This window comes from Archocentrus centrarchus, chromosome 13, assembly GCF_007364275.1.
Source record: "Archocentrus centrarchus isolate MPI-CPG fArcCen1 chromosome 13, fArcCen1, whole genome shotgun sequence".
NCBI classification, from domain to species: domain Eukaryota; kingdom Metazoa; phylum Chordata; class Actinopteri; order Cichliformes; family Cichlidae; genus Archocentrus; species Archocentrus centrarchus.
In genome coordinates this window covers 26,165,494-26,179,487 of record NC_044358.1, presented here as the reverse complement: position 1 = coordinate 26,179,487, position 13,994 = coordinate 26,165,494, and the positions used below count along the sequence as shown (strand labels likewise).

At 40.2% G+C, this 13,994-nt stretch overlaps 2 protein-coding genes across 2 annotated transcripts in view; one reads left to right on the top strand and one right to left on the bottom strand.

Moving 5' to 3' along the window:
* The first annotated feature begins 2,171 nt into the window (after nt 1-2,171).
* med29 (mediator complex subunit 29) lies at nt 2,172-4,618 on the top strand. Its single transcript, XM_030745380.1, has 4 exons — nt 2,172-2,368; nt 3,515-3,573; nt 3,679-3,763; nt 4,097-4,618. The coding sequence occupies exons 1-4, from the start codon at nt 2,177-2,179 to the stop codon at nt 4,322-4,324; spliced, it is 564 nt and encodes a 187-aa protein (XP_030601240.1). The 5' UTR covers nt 2,172-2,176; the 3' UTR covers nt 4,325-4,618.
* A 1,935-nt stretch (nt 4,619-6,553) lies between these two features.
* The window catches only part of mlf1 (myeloid leukemia factor 1), a 9,486-nt gene continuing 2,045 nt past the window's right edge, over nt 6,554-13,994 (bottom strand). Inside the window, exons 3-8 of the mRNA XM_030745379.1 lie at nt 8,463-8,507; nt 7,760-7,843; nt 7,535-7,663; nt 7,149-7,308; nt 6,820-6,958; nt 6,554-6,650 (exon numbers count right to left, since the gene is read on the bottom strand). Coding sequence (XP_030601239.1) covers nt 6,608-6,650; nt 6,820-6,958; nt 7,149-7,308; nt 7,535-7,663; nt 7,760-7,843; nt 8,463-8,507 — 600 coding nt within the window. The 3' untranslated portion in view covers nt 6,554-6,607. The remainder of the gene's footprint in view (nt 6,651-6,819; nt 6,959-7,148; nt 7,309-7,534; nt 7,664-7,759; nt 7,844-8,462; nt 8,508-13,994) is intronic.

Genomic DNA, 13,994 nt, shown 5'->3' with positions numbered 1-13,994 from the left:
ACAATTTTAACATCTTCAGCTCTGCCTCCTGTCTTTTTGTCAGTTCCACAGACTCCAAACCTTACATCATAACAGGTCTCACTGCCATCTTGTAAACCTTCCCTTTCACTCTGCTGCTATCCTTCTGTCATAAATGATCCCTGACACTCAACCCCACCCTGCCTGCACCTCTCTATGTTTCTTTAGATCCACAAAGACACAGTGCAACTCCTTCTGACCTTCTCTATACTTCTCCATCAACACTGTCAGAGCAAACATCACATGTGTGGTGCTTTTTCTCAGCATGAAGCCATACTGCTGCTCATTGATCATCACCTGTCTTCTTAACCTAGCTTCAACAACTCTTTCCCAGTGCTTCATGGCTCATCAGCTGTATATCTCTGTAGTGACTACAGCTCTGTACCAGGGTTATAATAGTTTTGGATTTTACATTATAGTTTAGTTTTAGTTAGTTTTTACTTTTTTTTCTCTAATTCAGTTAGTTTTAATTAGTTTTCAGAGTGGTTTTGCTCGTTTTTATTAGTTTTTATTTTTGGTTTCATGCTTAGTTTTAGTTAGTTTCAGTTAGTTTCAGTATTAGTTTTAGTATTTTCATACCTAATCAGGTGTAAGATTCAAGGCGCAAAAGTGACTATTGTGTAATGAAAACTTGACAAAAGATACAGTTTAAAGAAATATAGTCAACAACCAACTGTTCACAAGACATGCTAAATTTGTGTAATATTAAGGACACACATGAGCATAATCAGGGAGAAACAAAGAAAAACATGAACTCCCAAACTCAATAAATTCTACAATAAACTCCACAATAAACTTCAGCATCAGTGCAGCAGATTAATAACGCCTACATGTGGTGTTAAACAAAAACAAACTCTTTGAAGGAGTCAAAGCTCAAATCCAGCTGCATCCTGATGTTCTCACCACCTGAAGCTGCTTCTGTTTTGGAGCTAGCTTGGTTAGATGCTCGCTAATTAAACCTGCAGGGTCTTTGCGGCCTCTGTACACAACCTACAGAAGTTGCCGACCTCATGTCCGCATTTATGCTTGTGTAGCTGGATTGTGTGTGTTAATTACCTTGTGGTCGTGTGCAGGTGTTTGTACTCAAAGAACCTCCATACGGGACTCGGCAGACCGCAGCCATTACTTTGCGGACCAGCGCGGTGAGTGCACGCACATGCGCACTCACACAGTTGTCCTGTGGCGCTCCCAGCTTAAACTCGGAGAGCGGAAACAATGATTTCATATCAATCCACAAGGCTTAAAAAACCCCCCAAAAAAACAAGTAAATGAAAGTAAGTTTATCGATTATTTCGGTTAGTTTTAGTTAGTTTTGTAAACTCACAATTCAGTTTTAATTAGTTATCGTTTTTTCCTTTTAATTATAGTTTTTATTTATTTCAGTTAACGACAATGTTTTTTCAATTTCAGTTTTCGTTATTTCGTTCGTTTTCGTTAACTATAATAACCCTGCTCTGTACATCACCCTTGTTCTTGAAAACTGGTACCAGTGCACATCTTCTCCATTCCTCAGACCTCCTCTCATTCTCTAGGATTGCATTAAACAATCTGGTTAAAAAAAAAAAAATCCACAGCCCTCTCTCTGTCTCTCAATGACATCTCCATATTACCACAGATATGTCATTTGGACCAACTTGCCTTTCCACTCATCTCACCATCTCTTTACTCATCCTCTGCAATCCTCGGCATTTTTATGCCTGTTATTGCATAAAATAACAGGCATAAAAAAGACTTTTGACTGTTTTTATTCTAAGAGCAGCAGTCAAAGATGAAACATTAAAGATTTCTGTTTGCTAAAACATCACCTTTAAATTCTATAATTTAACTAGGTTGTGATGACTACAATATTTGGAGTTCAAATGCACTACTTCATAGCGCACAGTATTGGTTGCATAAAAGTGATTGACTGTATTTTAATTTTACATGACACACGATTTTACAGTGCTATTGTCCACATGCAAAATCATAAATGTACATGATGTATTAATAAAACTATATATATATGAAACAAAGAAACAGAAAATTAACTAAAGCATTATGACAATGAATCCGGCGGTGAAAAACATGCAGTTCAAAATAGTTAAAAGTCACCTTTACTTTGAAAATCACAGCAGAACCGGATATTTTGCAGGATATTCTATTGTCATATCAGAACAAGATGGCGTCTCAGCAGCCGCAACCTGGAGGTTCGATGTCTCAGCCTGGATTACAACAACAGTCTACTTCAATACAACAACAACAACAACAGCAGCAGCAGCAGCAACAGCAACAGCAATTGAGTCAACAGCAAGACTTTGACCCAGTTCAGAGGTTTAAAATGCTTATTCCGCAGCTGAAGGAAAGCTTGCAGGTAACTGCGGCGCATCTGGCTGAAGATTGAATAGCTGAACTTGGTTTTGCCCGCTCATACTGCTCGGGTCAAATTTGACCCGTTTTGACATTTTTCACCAGTACAAAAACCCCTAAATGTCTTTATTTTTGCCTGAAATTTGATAGCTTTTCCCAAAGGGACCGAAAATACACAAAAATGAAAATATTTTAAAATGTTATACTGTTGTTCAGGTGCTACAAATTTTCGTACAGTGAAGCGGTTTCGGGTAAGATTTGACCCGTATCTATTGAGATAGCTTTTAGATTCACTAGTGTGGGTCAAATGAAGGAAAATGATGATTTTAGGTTGTCTTGAAACTAAAACTGTACATGCCATGTCTCGCCATGTATCTGAGGTAGATACAGTGCTGTATGAACGTGTAGTTAAAGTGTGAATAGTAGTTTAAAGTACTTTGAGTGGCCAGCAAGACTAGGAAAGTGATTACATTACGTGCCTATCTTACAATGTAAGAAAATAATCCAACAATAAAGAATCAATTTATTGAGAGCTAATTGAGATTAAAATAAATCAAAGAGGGGCTAAGTCACCTGAGCTGCCATTTCAGTGAGTGTGGCAAACACATGCAAGTCCCATACACACAGTTTCCTTACCTCTGATTTAAATGTACAGACAGTTTGCAGTTTTGTGCGCTGTTAATTAATATTAAATAATAATGATAATCATAAATGGTAGTGACAAAGATTTGGGTTATAATAGTTACGCATGGTTAGATAATCAATCCCATCAGTTCTAGAATTATCTTGCCATTTTCACTTTTAAATAAAATATATTTGAATCATTATTGTGGTTATGTTTTCACGTCATAGGTGAAAAGGGACATGATATTGTCTCATAGTGGATGTTTTGCTCCAAAAATGAGTGTTGTAAAACTTAAAAAAAACACACTCTCCCTGGTCTATGAAACATTAATTAAGGATTAGTCATCCATTTATTAATATCAAGATGTTTATACAATCTAAATAGATGTGTAGTTTGAATTTGTTGTAGACACTTATTATGAGGGAATTCTTGGCCCAGGTCAGAATTGACCCGAGCCATACTGTGAAGGCATAGAATATGAACAGTATGTAAAGGTTAAAGGTACTTTACTTCTTCCCAATGCAGAATGTAATGAGGATTGCCTCCCTGAATTTGGCACATAACACAGCGATTGACAACGGCATGTAAGTAACATGGTTTTTTTTTGGGGGGGGGGGGGGGGGGGGGATGTATGTTGGTGGCAAACAGCTTTCTGATTTATTTTTTTGTCTCCTTTTTATTCGGTTTAGCAAAAGCAGCGACACCTCAGTTCAGCGCTTTGACAAAAGTCTGGAGGAGTTTTATGCCCTTTGCGATCAACTTGAGCTGTGTCTGGTAAGACTCAAATACTTTGACTTACAACTAACCCGTCATGGAATAAGAACTGCTGTTGTTTTATTCGATGAATTCTGAACATTTGCCTGTTGATTGTGTTTTCCTTTTCATCTAAACAGATGAATAGGACTGTACTGCAAGACTGATTGTTGACAAAAGCATTAAAATTGGAAAAAGTTATTGGTCAGATTTAAAAGTGTTTGACTGTTTGCAACAAATATAGCATATACACCCCCCTCCAAAACAGTGAGGCCAGTGTTACTTGGAGGGGAGTGTGCTGTACCCACACTTAAGATGCCCTCCAGAAACTCACATTTACTCTTCTCTATGCAGCGGCTGGCATATGAGTGCCTCTCACAGAGCATCGACAGTGCCAAACATTCACCCAACCTGGTCCCAACAGCCACCAAGCCAGACACAGTGCAGACAGAGTCCATGTCGTATGCTCAGTACCTGGGCATGATCAAATCTCAGATCTCCTGTGCCAAAGATATCCACAACGCTTTGCTGGAGTGTTCTAAGAAGATCGCAGGAAAGGGACAGTCTCAGGGAATCATGTAGATGTGGACTGATTACTACAGCTCTTTATGCATCCAGTGTTTTGTGAAAGATGATGGATTTGTAAATGGGATGTCCCCATATTTACTTCTTGCTTTCACGCTACATTGGCCAAGATGATGATTTATGTCATAAGGTCATCTGTATTTGGTGGAGATGAGTTAAGCTGTTTTTGCAACAATTTTGTAAATAATCCTGGCAAATGTTATGGTGGAAGACGACCAGCAGGTGGTGGCAGAGGTGCAGGTGAATTCTTTTGTAGCACATTTGTATGAACTAATAAAACCTTTCTACTTATGTTTTCTCATTATTCAAGACGCACAATGGAGGGACTGTCATTCATTACAATCTTATGTACTTATGTAATGATTCAATTTTAAAAATGTTTTTAATAGAAAAAAAATCAGTTGTGCATGTGGGGGCTTTAATAACAGTAGAAATAGATTCTAAGAGAGGATCAGCAAGTGGATTACAGCATATTTTAAATTTGTCTCAAGTGTTTTAAAAAGGAAATGAACTTACAGAGGTGGTGTGATAAAATGCGTATCATAAAAGTGGTCACACTGAGTAAAAGCGGAGCTCTTTGTCCTCTGAGGATCCTGTGTAAGTGTAACCTCTTAGTCCTTTTGAAGTGGGACAAGAGAATAGCTGCCTATTTTAAATAGTCTGCTTTATTTTTGTACAGTACTGTACAAATGATCTGTGGTATGAATTCAACACAGCGTGAACTCGCTTGCTTTCTGGTAATTCCTTGAAGTAGGAATAGTTTTCTAGGCTTCTTGGAGGACATTCAAAGCTCTTTTTTGAATTTTGGCTGCTTTTTGTTCAGGTCATTGTCAACATGATCCCAAACTTCTTCAGTAATGTTGAGGTCCGGGCTCCAGGGAGCTGACCAAATTTTTCAATATTGATAATTCCATCAGTTTTGACAATATCCCTGACACCACTGGCTGAAATGCAAGGACAAACTGGAGAACTATTGCTCAAGACCACTTTAAAAATGACGAGAAAGTCTGGCTCCATGGAAGCAAAATATAAAGTAATGAGGGGTGGCTCAAGACTTTAGCACAGAACTGTATATTTATGTATCACCTTGCTCTTTTGGCCGTTGTGCTGTGTATTCCGAGGCTGAACGAGGACTTCGTTTACTGGTCAGGTTACTGCAGCTTCTTCCAATTGTAGCTGAAGCTCAGGGATGTATGCAGTCTGATATAGAAGCATGTGAGAGGCACACTTGCAGCTGTGGTACATCTCAGACCAATCTTAGCTACTGACAAGTGCTTAGATCCAAAAATACCACCCCGGGTCACTCCTAGGGACAAGCAGTTCATTACAACCTAGGCTTATGCTCTCAAACCTTCTGCATGGCTGAACTAAACATATATAGTTTTTTTTTTTTTTAAAGTTATTCAGTATTTAGACTGACTTCCAACTTTTCAGGATAACCTGGTTTGTCATTGGTTTAAAAAAAAATACCCACCAGATTAGTCTTAAAATGTTTATTTTCAGACAAGAGCCTGTGTTGATGCATTTCTTCACCGTTAAAGCTTGTAAAAATACACAAGGACAAAACTCAAATCACTGAGAATAATTCACACGTCAACAGTTTGTGCAATGCAGAATGGAGTTCCTCAGATGAAAAGCAAGAGAACACCAATTAACAATATAAAAAGGGAAGGGTAATAGTTCTTTTTACATAGATTACAGCAGATAAAATACATCAGGTACTAGACAACATAGTTACAGACAAAACGGATATGATCTAAGTGCATTAGCGCATTCCACACGATTCAGTAATTTGGTACATTCTCTCTGGTCTGGCTGCATGACAATATTAAAAAAAGACTATGAGAAACTGATGAAATCAACTGTGTGTTGAATGTGTTACCCCTACATGATGACATCACTATGTCCACAGAAAAAAATAATGCCCTAGAGGTCTAAGCATCTTTGAGCTTTTATTTATTTTTGCCTCCCTTAATGTCAAATGTCTTACATTTATATGTACTGAATGGTGCAGTGATTCAAACTAAGTGTTAAACAGCTGTTGTCAAAAGGTTTCATATTCTCATATTTGAACTGTGCAGCATGCTTGAGAAAATGTGCAGCAGTAGTGTGACATGTATGTAGCTGGGCCAAAATCTGTAAAACCACAGACATAGTTTGACCATTTTAAAATCCAGGTCAGTGTTTCATTGTGTTTCTGGGTAAGGAGGTCACAAGTTTATACTGTATGGTGTGTTAAAGAAAAACTTTATTGAGCACTGCTTCATCGAGCCTGAGCGCTTACTTTTTCCGTTTGCCTTCAGCCTTGCTCCTCGGTTGGACTCTGCAGCAAACACAGGGCGAAGACAAAAATGAAACTGAGTCAAATGATGGTAAACTTTGGCGTGCAACCATAACAAGAGACTTTACAGCGGAGGTGAGTCTCCATATCATCCATGTGTTTGTCATTTGATCAGATTCTGGAATGTCTGCAGCCCTACATGTAATCTGACCTGTGGGCCTGCTCAGGACCGGTGAGGGCTGCCTGGCGAACAGCACGGGGTCGAGGTTCGTTCAAGCGAGACATGGGCCCGGATTGCTGAAACTTGGACACCTCCTGCTGCCACTCATCATCAAAAGACTGTGCTTCGGCTGAGGGTGAAGCATCATCATGTTAGCCAGAAGCATGCCCTAAGACACTGGCATTTCATAGTAGCATAAACATAATGTTCTGGCTTTTTGTGAAGTGAAGGGGGGGGGTCATTTTTGAGAAGGGCTGTAAGTGCAGCAGTAGCTTTTACATTTATGGAACAAGCACAGAAAAAAGAAAGCTATAACATACATTCATCCATATTCTGAAAGTCCTGGTTGAACTCCTTCTCTCCTGTTTTCTTGTTGTATTTCTTCTCAACAACATGTCCTCTGTCCTGGATGTGGTGACCAATTTTCATCTTCTCCAGACCGCTCTCAGAGTCTCTGACTGCTTGACGGGTTTCCTTGATCTTGGGGGGGGGGGGCACATTAAAGTCATCTGACACAGCAGGTATGAGGAAAGGTGTAATTATTCAAATAAAACATGCTCACACTGAGAGTGTAAGACAGTCAGAGTGTTGACCTTCCTCATGTTGGACAGGAGAGATTTAGTTTTCAGTGTTCACAGCAATAACCTGCATTTAGATATATTTTTGATATAATATAGCATAGTAACTCATCCACAGGGTTACTTACCCCTCCTGGGGCACAGCGCGTTGACGAGGTTGCTTGGTAGACCTTGGGAGGCTCATTTCCAACCTTTGAGTATGTCATTACTGATGAGGAGCTAAATGAGTGGGCGTTTGAATCGGTGGACACATTCTCCTGAAACACACAAAAACAAATGCTCTTGGGCAATTGCCTTTCACACAAAACAACCGCCTGAGAACGCCAAGAAGGAAGAGGCCAAAGTAAACTCACAAAGTTTCTGTGCATTTCCTCCATCCTGCTTCTCATGCCGGACATCATGTTGTCAAACACACTGAAAGGATTCCTCACCAAGTCCTGCAGCAGACAAAGAAGGAAAATAATATACGGTCAAATTCCCACAATCTGAATGGATGGGCTCATATGTCACATGGTCACAAAGCATTTTTCAGCTCATAAACAGCTGCAGCATGTGTACAAACATGCATGTACAGATTTCACTGCGTTAAATGTGTCTTACACACACGTGCTGTCTGGGACACATTTTATCGCTTCATCATGCAGTGTCATGTTATCTCCTGACATTCATGGCAAAACTTTAACTATGTTCAGCAAGAATTCTTTAATCAGGATTGTCCTGGAACAGAGATTTTTAAAAGGTGGCTAACGTCAACTGTTTCTGTGCTGCTTTACTGTACTAAATGCATCAATTTAACTACATGTTTAAAAAAAGGTTGTATTTATTTATTTACAGATACGATGACTGGGAGAAATTTCTTTTTATTATTTTTCTTGAGATACTTTTTCAAGTTATTTAAAGTCAAGTTTAATCATGAAATGCAGTTTGAGAAATGATTGGTAAGAGGAAGTTTTAAAAGAGTCATGTGATAGTATATATTTGGAGTTAGAGCATGTACATAGTCAATACATGAGAAACTCACACAAGTAGTTATGAACAAAAGAGGACTCTACTGACCGTGCTGTCAATCCCGCCAAAGGGCAACAATGACCGGCTCATATCCTGAGGATTCAAACAGCATCAGTTAAACAAAACTTCACACACACATTTAAAATACTTTGTGACCAACAATGATGGCAACAATGTCTACAATATACAGTTATGGTCAGAAGTTTTCATACTTTCGTCGTGGTAATTTTGGGCTTTTAATGATTTTGAATGACTTTAAAAAGCAAGAATTGAGTGCAGAGGTTTAAATTTCTTTTGGATTTTCTCTAATCCACAAAGGGTCAAACATATACATATATAGGCTGAAATCTATACATGCACTCACTTAAGTGAGACCTATTAACTTCTCATTAGTGATCATGATTGACTACAACTGGTAGTTTCTCTTTGCCAGCATAAAAAGGATTTGTTTGCCAGCACTCACTGGATTGACCAATACTCAGTACAAAGGGAAAGTCCAAGGAAATCAGTGAAGGAGATTTGTAGATTTACACAAGTTGTTAAGGTCTCTTGGAGTCATTTCTAAACAACTGCAGTTGTACGTAAGTAAAAAATGTAATCGGATATGTCAGCACTTTGCCCAGGTCTGGAAGAAAACCCAAACTGTCAACCTCAGGTTAAGGGAAATCGGTTAGGATGTTCAGGAAAAACCCAGGAACCACCAGGGCTCAAACTTGCCATGAACTGGAAACTGCTGGAACACCAGCATTACTGTCCACAGTAAAGCAAGTTTTACATCACCATGGACTGAGAGGGTGCTGATCAAGAAAGAAGGCTCCAAAATTGATACTTCAAGCTCAACAGAAATTTGCAACTGCTCACATGTACAAGCCAAATGCTCTCTGGAGAAAGGTTTTATGGTCAGACGACACAAAGATTGAGCTATTTGGCCACAATGACAAGAGGTATGTTTCAAGGTGTAAAGGTGAGGCTTTCAAACCTACAAATACTGTATCAGACATGGTGGTGGCAGCATCATGCTCTGAGGCTGTTTTGCTGCCAGTGGTAATGATACATTGCACAAAGTGGACAGAATAATGAAGGAGGAGGACTGCCTCCAAATTCTTCAACTTCACCTCAAATCAACAGCTAGGCAGTTGAAAATTGGGTATTCCAACAGGATAATGATCCCAAACACACATCAAAATTGGTTCTGGAATGGATAAAGCAGGCTAACATAGAGCTTCTGGAATGGCCTTCCCCAAACCCTGACCTCAACCCCATTGAGAATTTGTGAACCACGTTTAAAAGCCAGGTCCGTGGCAAGAAAATAACCAATTTAAATGAACTCTACCAATTCTGCCAAGAAGAGTGCTCAAATATCCAGCCAGAATTATGCCAGAAGCTTGTAGATGGCTATCAAAAGCTTCTGATTGAGGTGCAACTTGCTAAGGGACATTTACCAAGTATTAGTGTATGTATAGATTTGAGCCCATATATATAACTGACCCTGCATGGATTAGGGGAAACCCAAAATAAATTCTAAGTTGTGCACTCAATTCTTGCTTTTTAAAGTCATTAAAGATGTATGCTGTACAATCATTCCACCTTGGAAAAAGAACAGTTCAAAGAAATGATTAAAAGCCCAAAATTACCATGTATGTTACATTCATGCCCATGATGAGTGGATATAAACTTCTGACCACAACTGTACGTACATGTCCTAGTTCACTGATATTTTTGTACATACAAATCATGTAGACATTTCATGTTTGTTGAGGTTGTTGCCAGTGAGCTGTTAGGATTATCTTACATCAGTAAGCCCTTGACATAGCCACACACAACTCCCCACATAGCCCTAAGCACAGGCATTCAAGGCCATGAACCTTCCAGAAGTAGAAGAAGAAGTGAGGAACCAGTCAGGAGGGAGCAGCCTGGAGGGTTCTGTCAGACACTATGTTCCTTCAGCCAAAATCACAGGTGTTTGTGACCCTTTGACCCTAGATAAACATCTCGACTGCCATCATAATGTGTGCCAGTGCATTTTCAGGGGGTGTGATGCACAGGGGTATTGTGCATGATCAGTGGGGTGTTGAGTGACTTGTGTTCCAAGTGTAATTGGGTCGCATTGCCAGAGATTAGCGTGGCTTGAACACTGAAACTGAGCTTCATTCTAGGAAGGCTGCAGTGGGCAGGGTGGACCAGTGAGGACAGGAATCTAACAGCGGTCCCAGAGTCCAAGGCTGCTCTCTCAGCTCTTTTCAAAAGGTCAAGTTGATGTAAAATGCTCCTGACCCATATCTATGAGGTCCCCACAGCCATTTTTATCCCACAGTGGCATCTATGAACTAATAAATGCCAGTTACATATCTGCCAGCATTATATTTAGACCAGGGTTGAGCAGAGGAGAGGCTGAGGGTGCAAAATAATGTGGTCTACATGTTAGACATTATTTTCAGCAGCCAGATAGCTGAAAATTGATACACTCTTTTCTCTCTGTCAATAAGATATTAAACCTGCGACTTTGCATCTCGAGGCAGGCCGCAGGAACTGAAGAGGTGGTAAATCACCAGGAAGTTTTTTTTGCTAATTTTGTCTACTTGGAGCTAAAAAACTACAGAGAGGTGAACATGCACTGAGTCACCGGCATTTTAAAGCTGCTGTAGGTAAATAAGGATTGAAGTTAAGTTTCTGCCTTTTTATACATTTTTTTTATACAGTGTGCAGGAAATAGAATATTAATCTACAAAAAAAAACCAAAAAAAAAAAAACAACTATATTAGCACCTTCCCTGGTAGTTACCACCTCCTCATAACCCTAACACAACAAAACAAACCACAGAATTACAATGAAGCTTGACTGCCAGTAACACTTTTGCAAACAAATGCCTGGATGAATATGTGTTTTGAAAGGTAATATAAGCCCAGTAGTGAATATTGGCAAGTGACAGAGAAATGTGAGTATTCAAAGCAGCCGTGGAAGGTAAGGCAGGACTTATTGTCCAGCTGAGAATCTAATGCTTGGTAAGCTAATACAAGAAGGGCAAGCCTTCCAGCATTTATGCTGCCACTGCGTGTATGTGCATGCCAGTGCATCTAGGTTATTTTGTAAGCTGTGACTGTGCGCTTGCAAAAACGTTTTAATGATGTCCGCATTTGTGTTTCTGCACATATTTTTTGGGTGCAAATTTGTGCCTGTGGTATTGGAGAACAGTTAGGGGACAGAGAGAGAGAGAGAGAGCTGTTTGTCATGTAGCCGCTAAATGTGCCATCACTGCCAAGGCACATTCTGCCAAACAGATGGACGAAAGAGCAACAATGAGAAAGCCGAGTGTCCGTGACATCTGTACATACGGGCCTCTGCTAAAATAACAGCACCACAGCTTCAGACTACTCTCGGGCAGCGTTTCTCTTTATCGTAGATAAATGTTGGAGAGCAGAGTTCAGTGATTAAAAAAAAATCTGGACAGGCTTAATTTCATATATCTTACCACACAGTAGGTTTTTAACAAAGCAGTCTGGGGATCAAGAGGCTAAAGAAATCTGTTTTTCAAACCACAATGACCACCACTGTGTCTCAAATCCAACCGTCTGCTTATGAATCAAGAAAAAATATGCTTCATTTCACATGGTCACTTTTTGTATCAGAGGACGACCATAGAAATGGATGTTCTGCTCACTGCAATTCACCACAGCAGAACCGTAACACACAACAGTATTGTACTGTATTGTATTGTATTGTACTGTATTGAACTGTAGTCTATCGCAGGGTAAATGAAGATCCACAGTTCGACGCTTGTCCAATACCCTGGAGCTCCTGGCTCAGTTAGGCTTTTCAAAACACTGGGTTTTCCCCGCTGTCACATTTCACATGTCAGCAGAGTACAAAGCAAAAGCCACCTTCTCCAGTCTGTCAGTTTGTGACACTCTCTTCCAGCACTTCATGGTTTGGGTCTCCATGAGGTTTTGTTATGCATGCTGCGCATGTCTGGATGATGTTGAGAGCCCAAGCAACAACTGGGAGGAGCATGGCATGGTGCTGAGGCAGGATGGGCTCAATACCAACCTGAAGAAGTGTGAGGTTGGACACAGGGAGCCACAAGTACTCGAGGTGCCACTTGGGCAGCAGCCAGGCACATCTTCAGGTAGAGAAGACTGAATCCTGTTCATGACCAAAGACGTCTAGAAACTAGAGGCAAGACTCACCACTCAGCAATCATCGTGAAACGCCTCTGGTCAATTATTTGGAAGCACTATCCAAAATTAACTTTAACTCCAGTAGTCACTAGGACATAAAAACTGCATGTACAGTATAACCATTCAAGTCTGTTTTTGCCCTAAAATAAGATTTAAAAAGATTTGCTGCTGGATGCTATACTTATAATTGTCCTATAGCCTTAATCTCAGGATGCTTTGAGGGCCATGTCTGTGCTCACGGACCTGATAAGTTGAGTGGAGCTTTTTTCCTGAATTGCACACTTCTATCAAGCCCCTGACCAACTAAACTAACTAACTGAAAGGCAAAAGATACCTCAGATCTGATGCAGTGGACCAAGAGGCGTAAAACAGCCCCTTGGTCCACTGCATCTCCTTTTTATTCTCCTCCTTTTTATTCTGCAGACTGATGCTTTAAGCAATAAGCATAAGGAAGAGGGAGTTCCAGACAATCCAGGGAGGCTGTTGATATCCCATAGTACTACTTCCTTATGACCATGGCTCCCTGCAGTGGCTCCACTGCTTGAAGGAAGCTTGGATCACCTGGTGGTTTACAGCATTTTAAGTTCAAGGTGGTCTATAGACTGTGCACACAGATAGTTGTGGCAGACTTCCTCTACCACTCTCATTAGACAAGTACTCAGAGCCCCCCCCAGCTGGCATTAGCTGGTTAAAGGTATGGTGCTAATAAAGAGAAAGCAGACAGCTGGCAATTGAGGGGGGGCTTCTGATGTAAGTCATTATCAAGGATATAAATACAGGCTCTCATGAGGTAGTGGGATTAAAGCAGGTGACGGGAACTAAGTTTGACTTAACAGGCACTGGAGGGGAGATCTGGGAAAGGTTAACGGGTGCAGTAGCACGTTAAAACTAACCCCTGGCCTATCTACATGTTCTTTCATTACATCGAGGACAATTAACACGAAAATGTTCAAGAGCAAATTTGGTCCATGAATACTGTCTAACCATACCTTGAGCAAATATGCTGCAAAGCCATGACCTTAAGCTCAGCTGATAAAACCGCATGAAATCAAAGATTACTGGGAATGCACTTGCATTTAATGATGACAGACCAATTAAAATAATATTAAATAAACATATCTTCAGCAGAGAAAAGCAGAATTCTTTGGGTCATACGGCTTTGAGCGTTAAAGCTTTAAGTCTGTGCATGTATTTGCAAGAAAGCAGTGTCAGTGGAACAATGGACTATAAATAGTGCTCTTCAGGGCTAGATATAACTGTCCAGAGAGGCCAAAGGGGTTACCCTTCCACAAAACCAAGAACTCACATGGCCCCATACCTTAGTGAGAGGTGCTCCACTAACACTGCCAATGGGCAGGCTTCCAGTATAACCTTAGTAAACTCCAAACACAAGCCTTCTGTGGTT